The sequence below is a fragment of the Mauremys reevesii genome, linkage group 9 (assembly GCF_016161935.1).
Source record: "Mauremys reevesii isolate NIE-2019 linkage group 9, ASM1616193v1, whole genome shotgun sequence".
NCBI classification, from domain to species: domain Eukaryota; kingdom Metazoa; phylum Chordata; order Testudines; family Geoemydidae; genus Mauremys; species Mauremys reevesii.
The window spans coordinates 36,822,029-36,847,500 of record NC_052631.1 but is presented as its reverse complement, the minus strand read 5'-3'; the positions used below and the strand labels follow the sequence as shown (position 1 = coordinate 36,847,500).

The window sequence follows — 25,472 nt, the reverse complement described above, 5'->3', positions numbered from 1 at the left end:
TTTAACATTTTTTATATATATATATATATATATATGCTGCAAAATAAAATAAAAATTCAAACCAAAAAGTCATTTTGAAAGGAAAACTCCTTCAAAGATGTCAAAACAGGACAACTTGACAACGTCTGAACTTGATTTTCCCTTTTTTCTCCAGAATGAAATTTCAGCAAAATTAACACAATGCTGTTGAATATCGATGAAACAGCATTGTCCAGTGGAAAACTCCTCTATCGGGCTTTTCTGATGAGCTCTACTTCTAAATAATATTTATCAATAGAATCAAACAAAATATTTCAAAACACATTAATCTGGACTGTTGCCAGAAAAATGATTTAGGAGACCCAAGCTGACTCCCCAAATTGTCCAGTGTGCATAGCAAGTGTATTAGAAAGTGAAATAATTTATGTAATTTAGAGACTTGAATGGGTACTGAAGCAAGCCCTTTGAGCACATTTCAAAAAAGTACATTTTCTTAAAACATATTTCCTTTTATTTATGTCTGTATTATAATAACTAGTAACAGTATCTATATTTTTCTCAAATAGTTATGAATGGCTTGTTTGAGCCCAAGTGTATGATTTTTCTCTGAATGAACAACAAACACACTGAGCCAAATTTATCTCTGTTGTAACTCCACTTAAGCGTGTGTATGTGTGTAGGTATATTTATGAAAGATTTCTTAATTACAGGTCAGAAAACTCTATGTATCATTCCATAAGGCTTGCGATGTGTGCTACCAATATATTCAGATGACTCTACTCACCATACATAACTTTCTAGCCCAGTTTATGTATCAAAGTGTGTTTTACCACTTTATAATGAAAGCTGTATTAAAGTTACCAAGATCTCTCAATATTTTAACCTGAAACACATGTACTTTTTCATTCATTGCTTAATGTTTTATGTAGTTAAACAGAACAACAATTCCTCTCCTCTTTAAGCCTCAGCTAGCACTCCCTAAAAAGGAAAAAAAATAACTAAAAGGAAACAAAATCCTATAACAGAACACACAGAATCCTGAACTTGGCAATACATTATCCATGACTTCCCTTAGGAAAAGATTCTTATGTTATTCCAATTGTTCAAACTGTACAGAACGCATTTATAAAACTAGATTCTGATCTCAGCTACAGTGTTTGCAAATGCAGGGGAACTTCAACAAAGGAGTTGCTCTGCATTTATGCTGGCATAAAGAATTTGGCTCTTAGTGTGTTTTATACTATGTCACTAAACTACTAATTCCTCTTGAAACAAATCTATGTAGAAGTACAAATTTTTGAAGCCTCAATTCATTTCTTATCATTTCATAGGACTAATCAGATTGAACAAAAACAACAAGGAGTCCTTGTGGCACCTTAGAGACTAACACATTTATTTGGGTAACCCACTTAAGCTTATGCCCAAATAAATGTTAGTTTCTAAGGGTACATCTTCACTACCCGCCATATCGGCGGGTAGCAATCGATTTCTCGGGGATTGATATATCGTGTCTCATCTAGACGCGATATATTGATCCCCGAATGCGCTCATGTCGACTCCGTAACTCCACCAACGCGAACGGCGGTAGCGGAGTCGACATGGGGAGCCGCGGACATCAATCCCACGCCGTGAGGACGGTAGGTAATTCGATATAAGATACTTCGACTTCAGCTACGTTATTCACGTAGCTGAAGTTGCGTATCTTATATCGATTTTCCCCCATACTGTAGACCTGCCCTAAGGTGCCACAAGGACTCCTCATTGTTTTTCCTGATACAGACTAACACAGCTACCACTCTGAAACTTGTCACCATGCAAAACAGATTGAACAGATATCCTGAATTCTCTTGCTTGCCTCACTATAAGCAACCAATATTTAAGAGAGCAGGTCTTTCATTAACACTTGAATCAATGATGTACAGTCACTAGGGAAAAGTTTTAGAAAAGGAGTTGACAGTAAATAAATATATTAGACCTGATCCTGCATTCTTTATGCATCTCAGCGCCCACTGAAGTCAATGGGAGTTTTAGTTCACAAGAAATGCAGAATTAGGCCTGATATGTCTCAAGTGTTTGTCGGCATCTTGTAGCTTTTATACTATTTCTGTATCTGTGGAGCAGGTGCCTATTGCACACAATAAAATGTGTTACATTTCTGGTATAAAATAGTAACAAAATTAAAAATAAACTACAAATGGGAGTACAATAATAAAAATGATACTTTTCCTCATTTAGCACTTTTCTATGTCAAAACATTTTATAAGACGGGTAAGCATTTTACAGATGGGGAAACTGAGGCACAGGTAGAGTGACTTGTCTGTGGTCATGGAGCAAGTCAGTGCCAGACTTGGGAACAGAATCAAGGTCTCTTCATTCCCAATCCCACAGTGTATCAGGGATGATTAACTTTTACTTTCCATTGTTTACACATACATATTTGTATATTATTAATCATAATGAATTCTAGACTGTCTTCATGTTTAAATTTTGTTGGCAAATATCAAGTTTAAAAATTATTTATGGAAACTACTTTTAAGAATCTATAATGCTCTGTGTAAACAAGAAAATAAAAATCTCTTGTGCTTTTTCCAGGTGTGTGTTTTAATTACAGTTGAGGCAAAACCAAAAAACTTTAATTCAAACCTACCCACCTCCACTCCAACACAAAGTTTGGAGACTCAAATAAAATGGAACCAGAATCAAGAGCACTCTCTTTTCTTTAGTTTGGTTTTGAAAAAGCAAAGCCCAGTTGACAAGATTTTACAAAACACCCCCTCCTTGGTCCATCTCTACCTTTATCCATATTTTGTTCATTCTTTTATCTTAATTTTTAAAAGTAAGATCTTAAAATAGATTATGAGTCATTTCCAATCGTGCGTTTGGGGGGTTGAAATATGAGTTGTTTTCTTCTTTTCAATGCAGACATACAAGAAAATGGTAATCGATAATATTTATTTCAAATGAAAAGTACTATTATCCATGGAAACGACTCTCAGATTTATGCTTCCACTCAAATGTAATTATGATCTAGCTTCCAATGTTTGATGCAACCATTAAAGTTGTTCTGGGATTTACTGGTGAATATGAATATCCCTTTTCTTTTTTTTTTTCTTTTTTTTTAAACTAACTTTCCACAATGACTCACTCATTAATTGTTCCAGCAACAAGATTTTAGTCATCTGGATTGTCTATCTGTACAAATTAGGCAGTGCTTGTATGTAAAATATTTCTCTATTATAGTTGGGTGCAAAAATATTTAAAATTAAGGTGAGCTTTATGACAGGCCAGAGGTCCAGCCTTTGTTAATGTAAGAAATTCCACAGAAATCAAAGGGACTACTCATGTGAGGAAGGACTACAGGAAAAACCTGTCACAGCATTATAAGGTCTTGAAGGCATCAAAATCGAAAACATAATTCAAACAGGATATAAAACAGAATCATAGTACTGCTCCACAGCCAGCTTGTTCATAATTAAAGATTCCTGTTCCACATGTTATACAGAGGTACTACATGAGAACACCCATTGAAGGAAATGGAAATTTTAAATGTGGCTCCACTGGGGGATCAGGGAAGGAGGGGGGGATTTTTCTCACTGTGAAAGAGAACTGAAACATACAAAGGACATGTAGCACCCTGAGCATACATAATAAGAGTGGGGCAGTGTGATCCTTCTCTGGAGGGCAGCCTCAATAGCTGCAGGCTTATCTGGCCATGGGAGTGGTTAACAAGGCTGGAATTTCAACAGCCATGGGCATTTCTCTGCTCCTTAACTTGGCCATTTCCAAGGCCAAACCCACCAATTACATTTTTGAAGTACATGTCATGGTGAAGTGCCAAACCATTGTTTCCTCCTACACAAGAAAACATCATCTACAACAGCCTCTCTGCCATTGGGATAGCTAGGAGATATCCCAGTTGATACAGCATGTGCAACAATGAAACCAGCATCCTTGTCTCACATGTGCTTTTTGTTACCATTCTTTTTCCATGTTACTGCAATGCACTACAATTTGATTTGTGGTCGGTTGTCCTATATATCACAAACCTCACATAGTTCAGCCATTGTTCACGTCATGTGCCACCTTGGCAAGCGGATATCCTCCAGAACCCCCTGTGTAACGACTGTCATGCCCCCACCCCCAATGTGCTATTAGTGCTTATTCCATGCAGTCACCATGGCGAGGTGACACCATTTAAGCACAATACGGAGTCGGGGCCAGTGAAGAGTCACCTTGCTCCAAAGGAGCACCTGATGGTGGGCTGCCTCAGAGCACAGCAGGAGTGCCTATCAATTAGACCCCTATATGCGGGGTGCAATTGGTCACCCTCCTGTGCCAGTCCCAGTCCATGAGACACACAAACCCACTATACAAACCCACACAGCAGAGGAAATTTGGATCCAAAATTCCAATTTTTGTAGCTGGTCCCTAATTCCATAATGGATTGAACCAAAACCCATGGGTCAGAACAACCCTGAGCTTTGTAGCTCAAGTACAATGATCAGTTCTGTATGCTCTGCATTAGTTATAGTTAAGTCTTTTAACCACACATGCTTTAGTAGATTAAGCATATTCTACTATGTTAACAAATTATTTTTTTAAATTCTAAACTCAGACATCCAAATAAGTAATAGTAATAAGAAGAGCTCCCTCCCTCTTTGAAAGATAACCAGATATGGGTAATATAAGTCAGGTTACATGGACATGCATGGTACATTTGCAGAAGATTGATTTTTCCCATTACATGGATTTGTTCTAAAGGAAGAGACAACTTAGATAAAGAAATAAAGATAAAGACAAAGATCCCAAGAAAGGTCCTTGCAGATTATTTAAATATTCATTTAAAGCTTAGGCCACATTCAGCAATGGAAGTGTAAAAGAGGAAGATGTAAAATAAACACACACAGAAAAGAAGCCATAGTTAATGGAACAAATAAAGTTGGGGTTCTGCAGTGTTAAATAAACAAAGCAAGACAAATGTAGATCCCTTTACAGTGTCAGGTTGGGCAAAATACTGTAATTTACAGGAACAGTCTGTTATACAATGTGGTTTGCAAATGCCCACTGAGGCACAGTTCACAGCAGACATTGCAGACCAAATAAGATACTTACAAAAGCCGCATCTCTCACTGTTTCCTGATGTACTTGCAGCACCTGCTGTACCCTGATGGCCTTCCTGAGTATTAAGCAGACTTGAGCTTCATTGCCCTGATAGCCACTGTTGTGCAGAATACTGCACAGGCATCTTCGCACCACCACAGCAGCATAGCTCTGCAGTGACTGCTGCCACCCAACTGCACAGTGTCCAGTGCAAGGACTACTCTCTCCCCTTTAGGAATGTGCATTAGATGGATGGTGGTGATGATACACTGGAACATTTTTTTATTCTCAAAGATGATTTTTCCACAGCAATAAGGGAGCAGACTTTTGTGCGTTGCCAGGACAGTTGGGGAGGTCTTCTGTGATGGAAGCAGATTTTTAAAATGTCTGATTTACTTTGCACCCTCCTGTTAGTCACATCTCGGCCTTCTCACCCCACCACAGAACAACTCGAGTCTCCCCCAGAAACAGCCTCTTCTTGGCCAGCCACATCATTCTCTGCTGTTCACTTTCACACACATATACCCTCTGTACAATTTAAGTTGCATGAGTACTTGTGGCACCTTATAGACTAACAAAATTTATTTGAGCATAAGCTTTTGTGGGCTACAGCCCACTTCATCAGAAGCACAGAATGGAACATATGTTACTATATGTTCCATTCTATGCATCTGATGAAGTGGGTTTTAGCCCACGAAAGCTTATGCTCAAATAAATTTGTTAGTCTCTAAGGTGCCACAAGTACTCCTGTTCTTTTTGCAAACACAGACTAACACAGCTGCTACTCTGAAACCTTTAAGTTGTATTACACTTGTTTTTCATGCCCACAGAATGTATCAATGCATGTTAGATGACACTGCTGCTTTTACCCATTTTCTAATCATTCTCATTAGTTTACATAAGTCACCATAAATTGTGCCCTCTTCTATATTCAACATCCTGGAAACAAAAATCTGTCCACAATGTGTGGAATACTTTGTGGATATTAATTAAAACTCCTATGGCATTTACTCTCCCATTGCACATGTACCTCCCATTACAATGCATGAAGTTTCACATACATGCTGTTTGACATATAGTTCACCATCCATCCCCAGCTGTGTAAAAGCATAGCGGTAATATACTTGTATTGATTATATGGAAACACTTTACAGTCTGTTATCTCAGCTAAGAGGCAATTTACAGTATGTGAATAAGTCCCATTGATGAATAATTTTCAGGGGCAGGGAAGTAGGAAGATCTGGAATTATCTACCCTGGATGGGGAACATGTTTTGATAATACCCTTCTTTAAGTGCAATCTGGTGGTGTATTCTCAAGAGGGAAACAGCTTTTCTGAAGTATCTTTATGAGCTAGCAACAAAATACACCACTGGCTGGATAATTTAGTAACCCCTTTCTGGATATATCAGCTTCACCACAGGCAGGGAACCTCCGAATTTGGCACCTTATGCAAAGGCTGCCTGGTACCTCCTCTACTATAGGAGAAAAATGTCAATGCCTGGCATAAACAGCTCTTCCTCAAGGAAAACCTATCCCCTAAAAGGAGCGTAGCAACTTTCTGCCATAGGCCTGTGAAGTTCTTCCTTGGCTGACTGATGCTCACCAACATGTAACTAGAAGAAAAGACATCCACCCTGGCATTCTTTACAAGTGTATTATTCTCCACACAAAACTTGTCTCATCTAAAATTTACGCACACCTCCTTCTAGGGTATACTAGTCTAAGCTGTAAAACTTTTTCTTCCTTTTAAAGAGTGAGCAGCTTTTCCACAGGCAATCTACTCTGCTTGATTGTGTGTTTGATTGTGTAGCCTGATTCCACAGAATCATAGATGTCAGCAATGGAACATTCAGTTCATCTCCCAGCAAATGCAAGATTGTTCCCTGTAATACATTTTTCAGTGGTTAGCCTAGATTTAAATGTAAAATGCAGCAGATAAGAAGGCTAGATACCTATTGGTTTCAGTCAAGACCTGGTGACTGTTCGTTCCTATCCCAGAGCATCCAGTACATCCAATAGTTTTCCACAATTTGCAGAATCCACATAGAGTTTCTTGTTAGTGGTACTGCAGATCAGGACTTAGATGCAGTACCAGGGCAATAAGCCTCCAAAGCCCCTCCTGGCTCTATGCCTGATTCTAATCACTATTCTTCTTGCCTGCTCAGGAATACTTACATTCATCAGATTTAAAAAAAAAAAACAGGGAAGGAAACAACATAAGTATCTTAGGGCCTGATCCAAAGCCTATTAAAGACAATAGGAGTCTTTCTACTCATTTCAACAGGCTTTTGGATCAGGCCCACATAACCTCCTCCTCTGTCTAAGGCCTGGTCTACACTGGGGGAGAGGGGATGTCAATTTAAGTTATGCAACTTCAGCTACGTGAGTTGACGTACTTAGACCTACTCACCGTGGTGTCTTCACTGCGGTGAGTCGACTGCTCCCACTCCCCCGTCAACTCTGCCTGCGCCTCTCATGGCGGTGGAGTACCGGAATCAACGGGAGAGCACTCGGGGATCGATTTATCACATCTAGACTAGACTAGACAAAATCGACCCCCGCTGGATCGATCGCTGCCTGCCGATCCAGTGAGTAGTATAGACATACCCTGAGAATGTCATTACCGAATGTTTACATCACGGTGTAAAAAAAGGCTCATTAAATAATTCACAGCAATACAGCCATTTAATGTGACCATCTGAAAGCCAAGAAGGCAGGTGAGAAGAATCTCTGAGAATCAGACCCTATGTGTCTGCAGTTGAGCACCCATAAAACTGAGGCATCCAATGGTGGACACTTTTGAAAATTCTGGTCCCAGTGATTTGGTCAGATCAGTCTCAGCTGAAATTAGGTCTTAGCTGGGATTTCCTGATTCCCAGTCCTGTGTTCAAACCACTAGCCCACACCTTTCTTCCAGTAACAATATTTATAACAGAAAGTACCAATTTATCTAATAAACACAGTGAACTATGAACTTCCTTTTTGATTTCTCTCTGGAGTCAATCCATTTAACACAGATGCCTTCACAGAAAGACATATTTTAAAAGTTGGGCTAATACTGCAAAATATGCTGTGGAAATATCAATTTACATTTTTAACAAATACCCTTTGACTGTGCTTGTGCTCCTTTTGTGTCCATCATCTGTGAATAGCCGAGCAAATGTACTCACTAGGAGTGTTCAGAAAAAACAGAGAATTTTAAGAAGAATGGTCCAAATCCTCAAAGCTATTTAGGAGTTAGGACCCTAAGTAGCATTTAACATCTGGGCCAATATTCACAGAAGGCAAATATCACATTACATTAGTATTGGTGAATATTCACAGCAGAAAGCTGTAATAGTAATGCCTATTGTCTGTGGTGAGCTTTGGATTAAGCCCTATGTATATGCAATATCACTTAATGCAGGTACCTGATAATGGGAGTCAAGCAGACACCAGCACTCTTTGCAGCTGTGGGGAGAGGACACAGAGGAGCAAACCCTTACTCTTATAAAAAGTGCTGTGCAATCTTCAGTGTCCATGAGGTGCAGGCAGGACCTTTATTTGTATGGTCCCATATAAAAGCCACAGAGTGTGACATTCCTTGTTATATTTTCCCCATACATGAAGAGCAAAGCAGTCTTATTTTCAGTCTAGATTACTTTAAATTTCAGATAGCGAAAAACAAATAAAAAGAACAACTATGAGAGGGAGGAAACACAGTGACTCACTCAGTAGCATGCTGCACCTGAACTGAACATAAAATGGCAACTGGCTCACAGCTGCTCCTGCAGACCCCTCTCAATTTAAAGATACAGCACACAAAACATAAACCAGACTGGTAACGCCTCTTTTCACTCACAGAGCTATATATCAACACATTCTCAATGTATTTATATTCTAGTATACAGGAGTCGGAACGTGATGATTCCTTCTAAACAATGGGCCCTGGCCAGCTAAAGTTTTCCTTGGCATTGCCAGGAAGCAGTGCTACTCAAAGACTAGCTGAAATCTGAAGTCTACCCAGTAAAAAAGAGCCACTTATCCAAATTAGCTCTCCCTCTTCTATGCTGCAGAACTTCTAATTCTGGCTCCCTTCAAATTTCTTGCCAGTGGACAAGAAACAAGTGTGAGTTGGTCTAATTCCAAGTTAGAATGACTTTTCTTCACAGTCCTGGATGGTGTTAGAAACAGTCTATTCCCCAGTCAGCCAGGTTGTTTTAAATTTAAGATTCTCCTTGGAGATTTGGAAGTGTCCCACCACTCACCTCTGACCACTACATTGGGAGGACCTTGTTTGGGGGGGATTTTTTTTTTTTTAATCTTCAGGCAATGTTTGGCCCCTGATATGCTCTTCTATTATTGACAAATCTTTTCCTGAGGTCAGACTAGGAGAAATGTTTGTGTCATCCATTGGCCTTCACTTCTCCATCTCTTTTATAATATAAATAGCATAAATCCCACATTCTAACTTTCCTCAAGGAAAGACATATCAGCCAGGAGGGAAAAAAGTACTTTTAACTTCTCCAGCCCATTGATTCCCTGAGCATCCCAGCAATGTTCCCTGATTTCTTTTCCAAAACTCCAACGGCTTTTCTGTTTGGGAAGTGAGGGTGAGAAATACAGCTGGCAGAGAACGAGTATACCTCCCTTCAAAATCATGATTAAGCTTCAGCCACTGGGGAGCCCAAGAATCTGGATCAAGTGAGGAGTATTAGCATCAGCTATTAAGGGGATTTTCACAATAAGTAACAGCGCTTCCAAGGGCTGGCAGCTGTGAAGACCATTTTGGCTGGATCAGGGCCTGGCTACAGCCTTTTAAAGTCTAGTTCTCTGAAAAGTGACTGTAAAAATGTCATCTTTTTACAAACCAGACCTGCTCCCTGTTTGTATTCAGAGTCAGGCCTACTTACTTTACCAACAGAAGTAAATTTTTGTTACTATTTTTAATGCTTGTTAACATTACAAAACTAACACATCTATGGGAAAGTGAGCTGGATTCTATTCTAGTTCCCTCAAACTCAAGAAGTTTTCAGTTCCCATAGCAAAGCCAAATTCTAACCTCAGTTACACCTGCTTAGCCTCACTAAAGACATCATGGTTGCTCAGATGTAAATGAAGGCACAATTTGGCTGCAGAATATTTATGCACACACGTATGTTTATACATGGAGTGAAGTAATAACCAGACAAACAAAATGGCTGCCATGTGCAGCCATTTTCCATGTCTACCATGGGAAGGGAGTGACTTGGAAGCCAGCTATATTTTCCCATTCAGTAGATAGAGGCAGGCAGGCAAGGCATTGGAGAATGAGTAGGGGCTGAACAAACCCTGAATAACCCAGAACAGCATGTGAAATAGCCACTCATACAGCCAGCAACCTGCATACTGATCAGAAGTGGTGGACAAGCAGTTTGCTCTAATGGACTATTTAAAAAGAAGGTCTGCGTTCTACAACATACACATCTGAGTCCTATGAATTTGATGGAAAACAAGCATTCCAAATGCAAAATCAAATATTAGGAGCACTTTTTGCCTAATCCTGATCCCAGTGAAGTGGGATCCCATTGATTTCAAAGGGAGCAGGAGCAGGCCCTATATACTGCACTTGCAAGGGGGTGGACTCAGTGACCTAACATTTATTTTCCAGTTGTAACATCGACTGTATAATACTATAACTTTGAATCACTAAGGGCTTGTCTACACTGTCAATTAACAGCACTGCAACTTTCTCGTTCACGGGTGTGAAAAAACACCCCCCTGAGCGCAGCAAGTTTCAGCGCTGTAAAGTGCCAGTGTAGATAGTGCACTAATGCTGGTAGTGATGCCCCTCGTGGAGGTGGTTTTTTTAGAGCGCTGGGAGAGCTCTCTCCTAGCCAGGGGCGGCTCTAGAAATCCGGCTGCCCCAAGCAGCGCGGAGCGCTGCGCCGCCCTTCCCCGGTCCCGCGGCGGGTCCCGTCTTCCCGCGGCTCCGGTTGAGCTCCCGCCGGCATGCCTGCGGCAGGTCCACCGGAGCCCGGGACGAGCGGACCTGCCGCAGGCATGACTGCGGAGCTCAACCGAGCCGCGGGAAGACGGGACCCGCCGCAGCCATGCCTGCGCAGGTCCGCTGCCCGGGCTCCAGTGGACCTGCCGCAGGCATGCCGGCGGGAGCTCAACCGGAGCCAAATGCCGCCCCCCCGGGAAACGGCCGCCCCAAGCGCCTGCTTGGCGCGCTGGTGTCTAGAGCCGCCCCTGCTCCTAGCTCTCTGCCATGACTACACAAGCCATATTAAAGCACTGCCACCGCAGCGCTTTAGCGTTGCCAGTGTAGACTAGCTCTAAGTCAATGAACTGAGTGCACCGATTCACAAATGGAGCCATTTCCTCTGTGTTACTTATGAGTTTAAAAAATGTATGCAAAGAACACACAAAGTACATGTACATAGTAACTGTTTCATGCCACACAGAGTGGTTAAAATGTTCCAGGCCTTTTTCTGTATTAAAGGCATGCAAGATGATATGAAAAGCTGAAGGCCTTACTGCAAAATATTGCAACGTAAAGATCTGATCATTGCTCACCTAAGTAATCCTTGCAAACCCTTACTCCTATCTTACTCAGTCAAGTGGTTTTCCCTTCACTGGAACTACTTGCACAAGTAAGGAATACTTAAGTTTGCAGGGTCCTAAAGTGGTTAGTAGCTGTTTGGAAGTATCAGTTCTTCCATGCAAACACAGAGGGCCTGATTTTGCTTTTACTTACACCAATGTCACTGCACTGACTTCACTAGAATTACTCCTGATTTTGATACGTTAAGTGAGATCAGTATTGTCCACTGAGGGTTTTGCAATTTTCCCAAGAATCCACAAATTTGATCTAGGACAGACTGTTTTTCTTAGTGAAAATGGGGAAATGGCAAGTCAGACATTAATGTTGCTAAACACTTGACATTTTTCTCTTTTGCTCAAAGTCCTCCCTTTGCTAAAAATATTGAGTTGAGAACCACAAGATACTTTGCTTTTCATGAAACCCATAGAAACATGATTTCCATCTCCATTGGTCAATAGCATGATTTTTTTCCCCACTAAGCTCTCTGTCTGGGGATTGGTCCTGCTTTGAGCAGGGGGTTGGACTAGATGACCTCCTGAGGTCCCTTCCAACCCTGACATTCTATGATTCTATTGGTAAGTTTGCAACAACTATCACTGAGCTTTTGCTACCTGATTGATTCTTATGACCAGGTCCTGGCTACATGAGAGACTTCAACTCTTAGAACAGCAGCTCAGATCAAACTAACAGCCTTGAGATTTAAATGGGCAGGAGCTACTGGAAAGCCACTTTCAATGAAGGGTTTTCCAACTATGGAATCACTCCCCACATCTAACAGAGCCTGAGTCAGTTGACCTTGCTGCAAGGCCTGCCTGCTTTTATCCCAACCTTTCTCTTGAGGATATGGTGAGTGATCATTCTGATGGGTTATGGAGGGGGTTAAGTCTGATTTGATTAAATTTAGAATTTTGGTGCCATGTTAACAATAGAAAGGTGCATTTTAATAAAGTGAAGTAAAGTAATTAACTAATGAGCTAGGAGAACTGGGGCGGTTACTGGTTTTCTGGGTTATGCATATGGGCCAAATCCTATTTAATTCGGCATATATATGTTCTTACAGGCAAGAGTAAGGTGAAAGGGATTTGATTTATGTTGCATAAACTTTCTGGACACTGAAATGTTAGCTGAAGATTGTTTAGTCCTCACGTAATATAAATCACTATGATAATCTATGTGGTAGTATGGCTGATAAAGAAATTTCTGCATAGCCATTTTTGGTTTAGACTTCCAAGATAAGCCACATCCTTAAGAAAGACCCATATATGGACTCAGGCATGGTGTAAACATTGGCCATGTTTGACAGAAATTCTACTCCAAGACAGATATCCACTAACATTTTAAAAAATCATAATGTTGAATACATGTGATTTTTCTCATCATAATGAAGCCACATATAAAAAAATAGTGCACTTATTGTTGCATTATTCTTATAGTTAGGGCCCAATCCTGCCATGCGATGAGTTTCCTAAGTTCCCATTGCCTTCAATGGAAGTTTTGGTCTCACCCAGCACCCACTAGGCTGAACCACGATGTTTAGTGTAAACAATAACCTTTCTTTTCTTTTCTTTCTTCCTTTAAACTGTCACCAACAGCAAGATTAGGTGAAATGAAACTAAATTAATTAAAACTCAATGAAATATTAAGCATCTTAGTACTCTAAAATTACATTGCACTTTTATAATAAAATATAGGGATTGCTCAGTGGTTTGAGCATTGGCCTGCTAAACCCAGGGGTGTAAGTTCAATCTTTGAGGGGGCCTGGGGCAAAATCAGTACTTGGTCCTGCTAGTGAAGGTAGGGGGCTGGACACAATGACCTTTCAGGGCCCCTTCCAGTTCCATGAGATAGGTATATCTCCATATATTATAACCTAAATATTTAATTATAAACATAAAATCCGTTATATATATATATATATATATATATAAATATATATATAAATATATAAATATAATGTGCATATCCTCAGACCATGTTAAATAAAGAATCCATTCAGTTTCACATCTCCCCAAGACAATTTGATCATTAATCCATGGAGGTTTTAGAAGCAAAGAAGGATTTTCCAAGACAGATAAATTGAAATGATCCTGCTTTGATCTCTGTGGTTAAGAATCAGTTACAATGGAAGATGAACAACAAGGGGCAGAGCTACTGGCCTTTTTATGGGTAACAAAGGTATCAGCAAACAACTACTTAATCAATATTTGGCCAGGGACACTGAAAACTTCCTTTTCAGATTTTAATTCCTAGTTGTAAAACAACTGCAGGGCAACCAGCAAGATAAGACATAAAACTGACTACTTAATTGCCTTTTACTGTCATGCTAGTTATATATGTACATTCTTAATAGTTCTTGAATCTTTATTTACCAGAATAAAGAAATGACCTCTCATAGACTGCAACCGAGGCCAACTAACTAAATATTCTCAGCACATGAAACAGTTTAACTGTAATATGCTCACAGTGCTTTTTTTTTAATTTCATTAAATCACGTTACTAGAGAAAAAGTGAGGCATAAACAGAATTAGTTTAACAGCATGAGCCAGCAGTACTTTAGGGCAAATGAAGTAAAATTATGCACCACGCTGCACTAAACAAAGTCTTGTGGTGAGTTATGTTACTGTACATCACTTTTATTAGCAAGAGACTCCTGCATTTTGGGAACTCGTGGAAGGATACAAAACTTTTATTTATTTATTTTGCTCTCTCTCTCTCCCCATACATGTTCATTACATAGCATTTCAAGTGACATTTATATGGAGAAATTCACATTGACTACACTGGTCTGATTTATTGTGTTGTGTTTCACTCAATTTCTTCTTAAATTAACCAGAGAGCACTTTGTAGTTCTGCTTCATTTCCCAATACAGTTTTATTAGTTAGCCCTGAGGACTCTCAATAACCTATCAGGATCAACTTTATGTGTTCTCCTCTTCCAAGTACATGTCCCCACTCTTATCACTAAATGCATCTTATCTATAAATAAAAAAACAAAACCTTCCTCCAGCAAATATTAGATAACAAATTCACTTATTTCAACAGAAATTACCATTTAAAATCACCCAAAAATTATTGTCCAAGGTTTTCATGATTTTAAGATTATTTTGTAAATTTGAATTTATCTCTTTAACTTACAAAATCTTATCCTCCCAACTGATGTCACTTTGACTAACGCTCTGCCAGAAATCCTTAGCTTCAGAGAGAACTTTGCCCGAATAATGAGTTCAGGATTAGATACACCCCCATTATCATTTAGCCCTCAACAGAATAAAACAAATCGAGGACCCAGTCCTGCAAGCAGTAACCCATGTGAGTAACTTTACGCACATGAGTAGGCCCATTGAATGAAACTTCTAGTTACTAGTATATGACAGTGTTTGCAGGATTGGTGCCCAATCTTGTGAACCTTTACTATATCCTGAACCTAAGGATTTCACAAGGAGCTAAGACTGCTCAGCACCTTACAAAGTTGGGTTCAAAAGGAGCCCAATCCTCAGAGGCAAAACTCCCATTAAAGTCAAGGATTTTGAAAGCAATATCTGCATGATGTTTGCCAACAGACAGAGTAAGAATTTTATGAGCAAAATCCTGGTCACGCTGAATCAATGGAAGTTAAGCCATGGAGGTCAATGACTCCAGAATGTTACCCTATAAGTCTAGTCAAATATTAATTTAGAAGTAGAGAGCAGTCAAAGCAGATAACATCTTTAATAGTTTCCTTGGATGATTTGAAATGTCAGTTTTTGTCATATAAATTGAAATGCATGAATCTGTGATCTAGTATTTGCGAAGGGAAGATTTGGTCTTGTTTAAAATGTATTTACTGAGAAGAGTTGGAATCAAGCCCTTTTAAGTTAAGGAGGTTACTTTTTTAAAACTGCAAAACAAAATAAAACCATTGTTAATCAAATATTACACTCGAGACCTTGCAGCGGCACAGCTGTACCAATGCAGCTGCGCTGCTGTAAGATCCTGCATGTATGCCAACAGCAGAGAGCTCTCTCGTCAACATCATTTAGCCACCCGCAACGAGCAGCGGCAGCTATGCTGATAGGAGAGCATCTCCCGCCGACATAGCACTGTCCACACCAGCGCTTCTGTTGATGTAATTTATGTCACTCAGAGGGGTGTTTTCTTCACATCCCTGAGCAACATAAGTTATACCGACAAAAGTGCTAGTGTAGACATAGTTTCAGAAAAGGGAGGTGTCATTTGTCTGTGTGTAGCAGAGGCCCTGTTGCTAAATGGAATCATTCCCCCCCCCCCCCCCGCACCTTGTTTGGGGTATTGATAGCAATATTGTTTATATGGCACTATTGGTGTGCAATGAGTAAAACATCTGACACTCCTTGAAAATGTTTCTTGCCTTATTTGACCTTCAAGATAGTAATCTCAGAGCCTAATACTGTGAGGTGTGGAGCACCCTCAATTCTCCCTGAAGTCAATGGTAGTTGCAGGTACTCGACACCACTCTGGATACGCTCAACAACACCTTCTTGGATCATACCCTAGCTTATTTGTAGGTTCAATAATAGGTGCAATCTTATCGGGGGGGGGGGGGAGAGAGAGGTTGTTCTGTGTTTGTACAGCACCTAGCACAAAGGGGTCCTGGTCCATGACTGGGCATCCTAGGCACTATCACTATAAAAATAATTAATACCGATATTAATAATAAATCCTGCAGTCCTTACTCACTTTGTAGTCAAACAGATTTCCCTGTTTTCTTGTCTATTTCAACTGTTTGAGTACAGTAACTGCATTCTAATTACACAAGTTTAATTCTTAGAGATCCTAGTGATAAAATACTTGAAAGTACTTTTAAGAAATTCTAGATTCAATAAAATAATTGCTCTCAATCACAGAGTTATCTCATTTAAATGCCATATCTGATTATTTTTTTTACTAGGAACATTTAGAACAAATACACTTATTAGAACTCTGTAAGACAAAATTTGTGGTCTTACTATTGAATTACATATAGCGTTTGTATTGCTTACAGTAGGACAAATAAGACATGTCACTTGTTTTAGAGAAAATATGGCTTGGTGGCAGACATACACAGAACATATATAGTGCTTTCCAGCTGTAGATCACAAAATGTTTTACAAAAGTGAATAAGTGTACTTAGCCCTGTTCTCTAAATAGGAAAACTGCACCAGAAAGAGATGGTACATCTCTGGTCACACAGCCATGAATAGAAACTACTCTGCTTCTTTCCAGGCCCATGCTCTAACCACTGGACCAGCATCGTCCCCACAATGAAGAAACGAATGGAGATACACAAATTGATATTTGGTTTCTGTACATCAACCCTCTTCTTTGGGAAATTAATCAGACTAATTAAACGGACTAAAAATATCCTCCTGAAGGTTATCTAGCAACCAAAATTAATCCATCTTGAAGTCCATCTAGCCTATGCTACCCTTTAGATCATGTGTAGCCACTTCAAAGCTCACGCATCAAGTCAGTAATTGTAACATTGCATCTAAATATTTAAGCTAGAGGCTGGTAGTCGCGTGTCCCATTTACAGTCAGCATCTGTCCTCTAATTCCATTACAGTATAAAGCAAAAATGTTTCTCAAAACTCACAAACAGGAAAAGCATCATACGGCTATAGAAGCAGCAACAGCTTCGGCTTTCTAGTTACTGAGTGGGGCTTTTGTGCTAAGATCTTTCTTTTCTTTAAACTCCCCCCACAAAAAGAGGGGTGGTGGCAGAAATTGCACTAATGTGAGCCTCAGGCCAAAAAAGAAAAAAGAAAAAAAAAGTGGGGGGGGGGGGGAGGAGGGTTTGATCCAAGATGAAAGTAAGAAGGAAATAAAGGAGGCAATTTAGTCTGCTGCAGCCTGAATTGCTCACTCAGAGAAGCCAAGGGTAGAGGGTGGGGATGACTAGGGCTCTTTGGAATAGTGCGCATGACTGGGGAAGAATACATTGTGACCATGCCTGGGGGCCAATTCCATTGGGTAGGAGAACAGAGGGTCCCATTTAAGCACTAAGCAGACTGTGTCACCCAGTGCAGCAGCCGCAGCCGTGTCTCCCAACCAGTGCAACACTGCTCCTGATCCAGCACTGAGAAGGGCCGAGAAAGAACTCTGTGCTGCTGCACCCATCATTTGATCTTTAAAAACCACCTAACTTTCACTCAGAAAACAACAGCCATCTCATAAAGTAGGAAGCCATCAAACTAGCCAACACAGCATTTAACATATAGATTAACAGGTACATGCAACTCCCCCTTATAAATCAGTTTTTCCAAAAATATGATGTATAAAGGCATATAAAAGTTTCTCTTCCAAGCTCCTTATTTATGGACTATGCCTTTATAAGAAGTATATAATATGACTACATGCATATAGTACAGGGGTAGGCAACCTATGGCACGGGTGCCGAAGGCAGCACGCAAGCTGATATTCAGTGGCACTCTCACTGCCTGGGACCTGGCCACTGGTCCGGAAGGCTCTGCATTTTATTTAATTTTAAATGAAGCTTCTTAAACATTTAAAAAACCTTATTTACTTTACATACAACAATAGTTTAGTTCTATATTATAGACTTATAGAAAGAGACCTTCTAAGAATGTTAAAATGTATTACTGGCACGCGAAACCTTAAATTAGAGTGAATGAATGAAGACTCGGCACACCACTTCTGAAAGGTTGCCGACCCCTGATATAATATATAATATCTATACCGTCTATACCTATTCCAATCTACATTTATATAACTATATCTATCTCTAAATATACATTAATGTCAATAGTTATATATAATGGGCATAGACAACTGGAAGCTTGGGGGGGACTTTACCCCCCCCCAAAATTTAGGGATTGCATTAATAAATAAAAGAAACACTGGAACAGAAGGTAATTTATCTCCCTTTACTTAAAGTAGACAAATTTACAAAACTACTGATTAAAGATGTATTCAACAACCATTATTTTATTATTTTTAACTCTAGCCCTTCCCCCTCAATGAAAAGTTGCCTATACCTTTGTATATTTAGAGAAAGATATAGCTATAGCAATCATAAAATTATAGGACAGGAAGGACCCTCGAGAGATCATCTAGTCCAATCCCCTGCACGCATGGCAGGACTAAGTATTAATGTAGTGGATGTGTCAAGATCTAAGTATCTATAATCAAAATAGAAATATGGCTAGATATAGATCTGACGTATTTCTAGATTACAGATTTGTGTTTATATTACAATTATATATGTGGTGTTTACATCTATGTGATAAATTGCCAAGCCATATGATATACTATATTTATCAAGCACTTTTGCGCACTTTATCTGCATTCTTCCCTTCATCCAACTCTGCCAGGACTACTTCTAACATCACAAATCTCTGAGCAGCTTTAAACAGCTTCCATCAAAACCAAAACCAAAATGTTTCTTTCTTTCCTTCAAATGAGGAATTTTCCCCCTAAATCATACAAGACTGAGGTGCAAAATGGATCAGAGATGAGCTAAAAGTCTGATACCTTCTAATTGAACAGAGTGCTAGCATTGGAAAGGGGCGATTGCTAGCTCTCCTGACGGACGCATCATTTGTTTGCATCTCTATTATAGGTAATTCTACGGGGTTCTGGAGTTTACTAGTCAGATTTTTTTCTCTCTGAATCCTGCACTCAGGGTATTAAGGTAACTGGCTCTGTAGGGCCAGGGCTATCAAAAATAGTAACAGCATTGTATAAAACTCTTCAAAACATTCCTAAAAGAGTTCCCCCCACCCTGCAAAGTATGTACCACTGCCCGTACCGAATATATGATGGTGTGGTGCAATGGTAAGCTTTGATTGGCACTTGTTTGTGACAACCCATATAAATCACGTGTGGCGTCACCATTTGTGAGCAACAAACCCAGCTCGAACGCATGACAATAAACCCTGTAGCCCATACCACCATGTATTCTCTATCTAGATTGCTGTATGAGGCCAAATCCTGCTTTCATAATTCACAGTCCTCAGATTTAAATCAATGGGCTACCTGCAAGCATGACCCTGCACCACTGAAGTTACTGGGAGCTTTACCAATTACTTTAATGGGAGCAGAATCAGGCCTTGTGTGAATAAAAAGAGCAGGACCTGATGATGTTTCTAAATACAGATTCTCGGTGAAATCATGACCCTGCTGATGTCAATGAGTTTTGAAGCAGAATCTTGATTGCAGGACAGATATGTAAATTTTTCTCCCAAAAATTATCTCTGTAATACCCTACCAGCACTAATATTTGTGCTAACAAATCTTTTCTTGATCTCACCTTTCCAGCATCTCTGTCACTACTATAATAATATTGAGTGGCAGAAGGACACAAGGGAGGACGACTTATTGTAATGAAGAGTTTCATTTCCATGTGATAACCAACTCTTACCAGGACCTTAAGAGACACATTTCAAAAGCCCTGATCCTGCAAAGAGTTGTGTGGCCTTGACGTCCAGTGAAGCCCTTGTACCCAATCCTGCACCATTTAAATAAATGGGAGTATTGCCATTGGCTTCATTGGTAGTAGGCACCATGGGTCATTAATTTCAGTGGAAGCTAAAGGAGTTCAGAGTTCAATACCTTTCAAGCGGCAAGCAGCACCCTCTCAGGATCAAGCCTCTCTACCCAAATAATCTAAGATAACTTCATTTTTTAAAATATCAGTATTGAATATTGACATTAATGGCAACAGCACTGGCAATGGGGATTTATTTTCCCAGAAGATCCCTCCATTTCCTTTGAGATCCAGGTTGTTAGTACTCCCTGACTCTGTGAAATATCTCTGAAACTTTGGCTCAGGCCAACACTGGGGCTAAAGCCTAAGCTTCAAGCAGCAGAGAGTGAAAGAGCACCAAGAGAATTCTGAGCTGGAAATGAGTTGTGGGGTTTTGATTTTTTAATCAGATAGTGACCTCCATCCATGTAATTGTTTTTGTTGACTAGATCGGGGATACTAGCTAGGCTTCCTGTTTTATCTTTTTTAAATATCAGTGCTCAGCCAGTGAAGATAAACTCTCTGGACATATTTGCCCAGATTTTCAAAAATGACGAGTGATTTGGGGCCATTCCGGTTTTGTGTGTTCAATTTGAGCCACACTGAAAATTTTCAGAAGTGTGTGGCATTTTCTGAAAAGTAGGTACCTTTAAAGTGTCTCAAGCTGGGCACTCAAAAGCCCAAGCCACCCAAACCAACCAGGTTTTTTTTTTTTTTGCAAAATCTTGGACATTGGTTTTAGCCATTGCTTGCCCAGTCCCTGCCTGAAATACTGGGTAAAATTCTGCACACTCCATTATAAAGGAAGTCAGACTACATGATCAGAAGGGTCCCTTCTGGCCTTAAAATCTACGAATCCCCTAGCATTTTTTGGTGTGTATATATGTACACACACACACACACACACACACACACACACACACGATGAAGCTTCCCTGAAAGCCCTAGTAACACTGAGTTAGAGTCCTAGTTTAGGGTTTTTTTTGTTTTGTTTTGACAATACAGAGGGATACTATAGTTTTAAAGAATGGCAGTTGTCCTTCTTGAATGGCAGTCGGCATCTCTAGATGTCTAGAAAGGCTAGAAACATTTTGTAGGTGAAAATAGCCACTTTTTCCACGGTGGAGAGTCCATAAAACTGCTCGAAGCATCGGCTATTGGGGCTCATTGAATAATTCATCCCTCATTGCAAGCCCATAATGTCTTTTCTCGGCCTTTTGTGAGGCTGTTTTCTCTTCTTTTCTCCTTGAATTATAAAAAGGTTGCCTTCTTTTGTTCACATCAAGCTGCTGCTAGCTGAAGCTTTGTCTGTGCAAAGCTAAAGTGTGAGTTTCAATGGACTCTCCCCTCTTTGTTTTCCAAGTTCATCTCCAAGTGTAGATTGTGTATAGAAGGCCTTCTTTGTAAAAGCTGGAAAAGTTGTACAAATGTTTGACCAGCTCATTTGGTACTTTTGTCTCCTCTTCTTCAGCGCTTATGCATGTGCAGGACGAGCTTTGGAGGAGGAGTGCTAGGACCTTCTAGCAACAAGTCCCACAGCACTGGCAACAGCCTCTCTATCTCCCTACAAAGCCCAGGCCTGGAAAACTAGGCACAACAACAACCTGCAGAGAGTTGTATCGTTTTCCTCTTTCTTGCTTAGGTTTTGATTTCATTGCATGTACTTCCCAGCACCTAACACAAGTTTTTCACAGGGCAATAATAAAAACCTAGGCTTGAAATAAATGCAAACCTCAAGCCACTGAACTGAACTGGGTTTCTATTTTTCTTCAGCTAAAGTTGCTATTTATTTTTAGACTTCTTGTTTGGTTAGGTTTTATTTTGAAGGAGACTCTTTTCTTTCCTCCCAATGTTCTCCTAGTGCCTAACTTCCAATTCCAAGGAATCTGAACTATTTCAAATGATTCACGACAATGGCGGGCTAGAATTGGGGAAATTTTCAGCACTATGCAAATCTGCCCTAGAAGGAAATACTCTGCCTGAGATGGACTTGGAAATTACAGGAACTGCTGGTTTTATTATTGCTGGGTCCGATCCTGCCAGGCTTATTTAAGCAAAAACTCTCACTTGAAGCCAATAAGCCAGAACAGAGATGGCAGGATAGGGCCCCAAATCAAGAGACTCGTTCCCCCTTTAAAAAGTGATTTCAGTTTGAATACAATAGCGGTTGGGTTGAAGAACTGGCAGGGGCTGGGGCTGGGGCTGACCTGCTGGCCACAAGCTTGCATACCCCGAATATACCAAGCCCCCAGAACGAGCCACTCCGATCAGAGAAAACACCCGCCTCCAGTTCCCAGCCAGAGTACCTGGCCAAGGGCGGACAGCTGAGCGCCAGCGCTAACGGGGCTCGCCGGGCCTGAGATGTGATTTTAGCTCCTGCAGGGGCACCCTGCGCACCGCGCAGTTAGGCATATCTGTAATAATCCGGAGGGGGGCTGTCCCTGCGATCTCCTCCCAGGGATTCTTTAAAGCTTCCCTTGCTGCTGAAAACCCAAGCAAAGTAACCAACTCTCTCTCCCTACCTCCGACTCCCTCTTGAATATTAAATACACCAGTCCGTTAATTTAAAGCGGCCGTTAGAGGAGATTTCAAATTGCGTGGGATTTAGATGCACGTGGGAATTTCCCTTTGGGCGTTAGAGAAATTGCGCTAATCAAGAATAGGCTTGTGTGCGCCTGTCTCCCGTGGGCCCTCCAGTACGGTCCTTGCAGCGCCCGGGGACAGCGAATTCCATCGGGTCTAAGGCGAGGGGCCACGTGCAGCTAGGACAGGCTCCTACGGGAATGGTGGGGGGAGTAATGAAAGGAAAAGCAGCGCAGGTGGGGTCGGAGCTTTTCCTCCACAAGGGCATTGCCCGCCTTCCTGGGGACCCTCAGCAGGCTCCGAGGGAGCAAAGGATGCCTGGAGAGAAGCCCCCCGCCCCCGACCCTTTGATCTCGCTGCCATCTGCAGAAAGGTGCCAACAGCTCTCACGCCTAACGCCAGCTTTTCCCCTCACCACGAGAAGGCCTCATAAAACCCCTAGCGGGGCCCCGACCAGCCACTTCCGACACACTTTCTCCGAAGCCATCAGCCTCTAATGAGAGCGAGAGACCAACCCGGCCGGGACAACAAACAGGCCAGAGATAAGCTACAGATCTGACCTCCCGGCTCCTAGGGTCAAGGGGGAAACAAAGAGCGCACGTGAACCCCGCTCCATTGGGCTGGGTTTAATAACACCTCAAGCAGGCACCTGCCTCCAGTCCCCCTCCCCAGCAGCTAACGTGTGAGCGCCTCGCCCCACGTCCTTCCCTCACTGCCAAGGCGCAGAGCCCGATCCAGAAGCTGCAAACAAGATCCCCACTTCACTCCGCGTCTTGGGGGGAGCGATTGGCTTTACCTCGTTCGCTGAGGATCCCATCAATGCTATGCTTGGTCTTCTTGTCACTCTCCTCCGCTTCTTTCCTTTCCAGTTCGGCCTCCTCCTCTTCTCCTTTCCCAAATTTACTTCTCAGAATGCGGCTGATGGAGCTCACTTCAAGGAAAAACGAAGAGCTGTAAAGCAGCGGCGCTTTGCTGGCTTTAAAACAACCTCTCCCTCTCGGGACCTCGGCAGTGACTGTCCCTCTGCTGCCCCAACTTTACCAGCGCACATCCAGAGACTTGCTGGTTTGATCCTTGTCAATTCAGGCCACTAGAGTGCATTGGGTTTTTACATCCCCCGGGTTAAATTCAGGGGCTTCACTGCCTGTGAGGTTAGTGTCTATAAATCCTCATATTCCCTATGGGGTTTTTTTAAGGGGCTTAACATATACTGCAAGATATTTTTGTTTTCTCCAAGCCAGTAAAGTCTGCTGACCAGAAAGCATTACAAGGGAAATTACAACAAAATGACCCAGAGAGCAAACTATTTAGGAGGCCTCAAACTGCAGGGTTTCGATTTCCACGCCGGAATACTTGTCTACTGTAACAAAACCAAGCAAGAAAACAACCCAGAGGAGAAAAGAAAAGCAGCCTTGGTTCATTTATTTGTTTCCAGATTCCAATCTGCAAAACAAACCCATGCTCTGAACTATCTCCTTGGCACAAACTGGGGGGGGGGGGAAATGTGCAGAAATCCTCCCCGGGATCCATATGTTTAACTTGCAGCCGTGGTTAATGCTGATCGTTTTATGAAGTTAGGAAAGTGACTGCCTGTCGCCTCTCGCAAATAGCACCGCGGCAGCTACTAGGTTCTAGCTTTAGATTCGCTTTCAAAAATGATGTTCATCACTGACGAGGGCTTTAGCTCATGCTCTGCCTGCATCAGGATATACTGCTTGCCCAACCGCCCACCCCTTTGCATAGCAAGACCCCCAGATCTAGGGGGGATAATGTATGTTTCTTAAATATTTGATGGCTCTGGAAGACGAGTCTGGATAAAGGTGGCCTCTCCAAATGGCCTCAATCAATACATAGAGTGAGTGGCTGTGCTCAGCCTGCTGAACGGAAATAAGCATAGACCCCAGTACCTGAGGGAACCGTGTTTCGATCGCAGACCCCGTCTTTGAGCAGTTTGTCCCGGATCTCCCAGCTGAACATCCCGGCATTCTCCCTCTTGTACTCCTCGATTTTCTTCTCAACGTCCGGCGTCGTCACCTGCTTTAATACAACAAACCAGGCGGACACCAAGTTTGGACAGTTTGGATTTAATGCAGAAGGATCACAGCGAGACGCGAAAGTTAAATTCTGCCGCGTGAATCCGGAGTAATTCCTTTAACCTGACTGGAGACGCTCCGGATTTACACCCCGTTATAATTCAGGGCACGATCTGGCCCCTTTGGATCAACGTCCTTCTGCTTTTAAAACTGACTCAGGACTGCGAGATACATACAACGAGCCCGATCCTGTAGTCCCCAGAACGGCAAAACTCCCTAGGAAGTCCATTGGGGTTGCACTCGCATGAGAATTGAAGGATCGGGCCCGTAGTAATCAAAACCTAAAGTGATCTAGTAATAACGTTTGTGTATCTGTGCAAAAGATGGTGAGCACAGAAATGTCCACAGAGAAGATGAAAATCGCAGTAAAAGTACTGTCAGTGACAGTGTAACGATCGGGAAAAGAGATTAAACTGTGCTAAAGTATAACTCAAACTACAAGTACAGATCCAACCTCGGAAATTTAGCAACAACAGAAAATAAGTCTAACAACGACAATGCTGATTTTTCTAAATATCATAAACAGACACTGACAAACACACTGTTCTGAAATTTTGCTCGGATGTCCTAAAAAACGAAAATAACGTTCAATTAAAAATCCTGGAAATCAGAATAGAAATAATTTCCCAGATACTATGCCAGTAAAATACATAAAGTAATTTATT

The 25,472-nt window shown here is 41.3% G+C and overlaps 1 protein-coding gene and 1 long non-coding RNA gene across 4 annotated transcripts in view; one reads left to right on the top strand and one right to left on the bottom strand.

Annotated features, from left to right (window-relative positions):
- The window catches only part of LOC120372305, a 63,643-nt gene extending 41,761 nt beyond the window's left edge, over window positions 1-21,882 (top strand). Inside the window, exon 3 of the long non-coding RNA XR_005584843.1 lies at window positions 21,603-21,882. This is a non-coding gene — a long non-coding RNA (uncharacterized LOC120372305). The remainder of the gene's footprint in view (window positions 1-21,602) is intronic.
- PAX3 (paired box 3) overlaps window positions 1-25,472 on the bottom strand; it is a 201,474-nt gene that overhangs the window by 76,493 nt on the left and 99,509 nt on the right. For all 3 annotated transcript variants that reach the window (XM_039489291.1, XM_039489292.1, XM_039489293.1), the window contains 2 exons: window positions 24,622-24,751; window positions 23,511-23,645 (listed from right to left, as the gene is read on the bottom strand). In XM_039489291.1, the coding sequence (XP_039345225.1) occupies window positions 23,511-23,645; window positions 24,622-24,751 (265 nt within the window). The remainder of the gene's footprint in view (window positions 1-23,510; window positions 23,646-24,621; window positions 24,752-25,472) is intronic.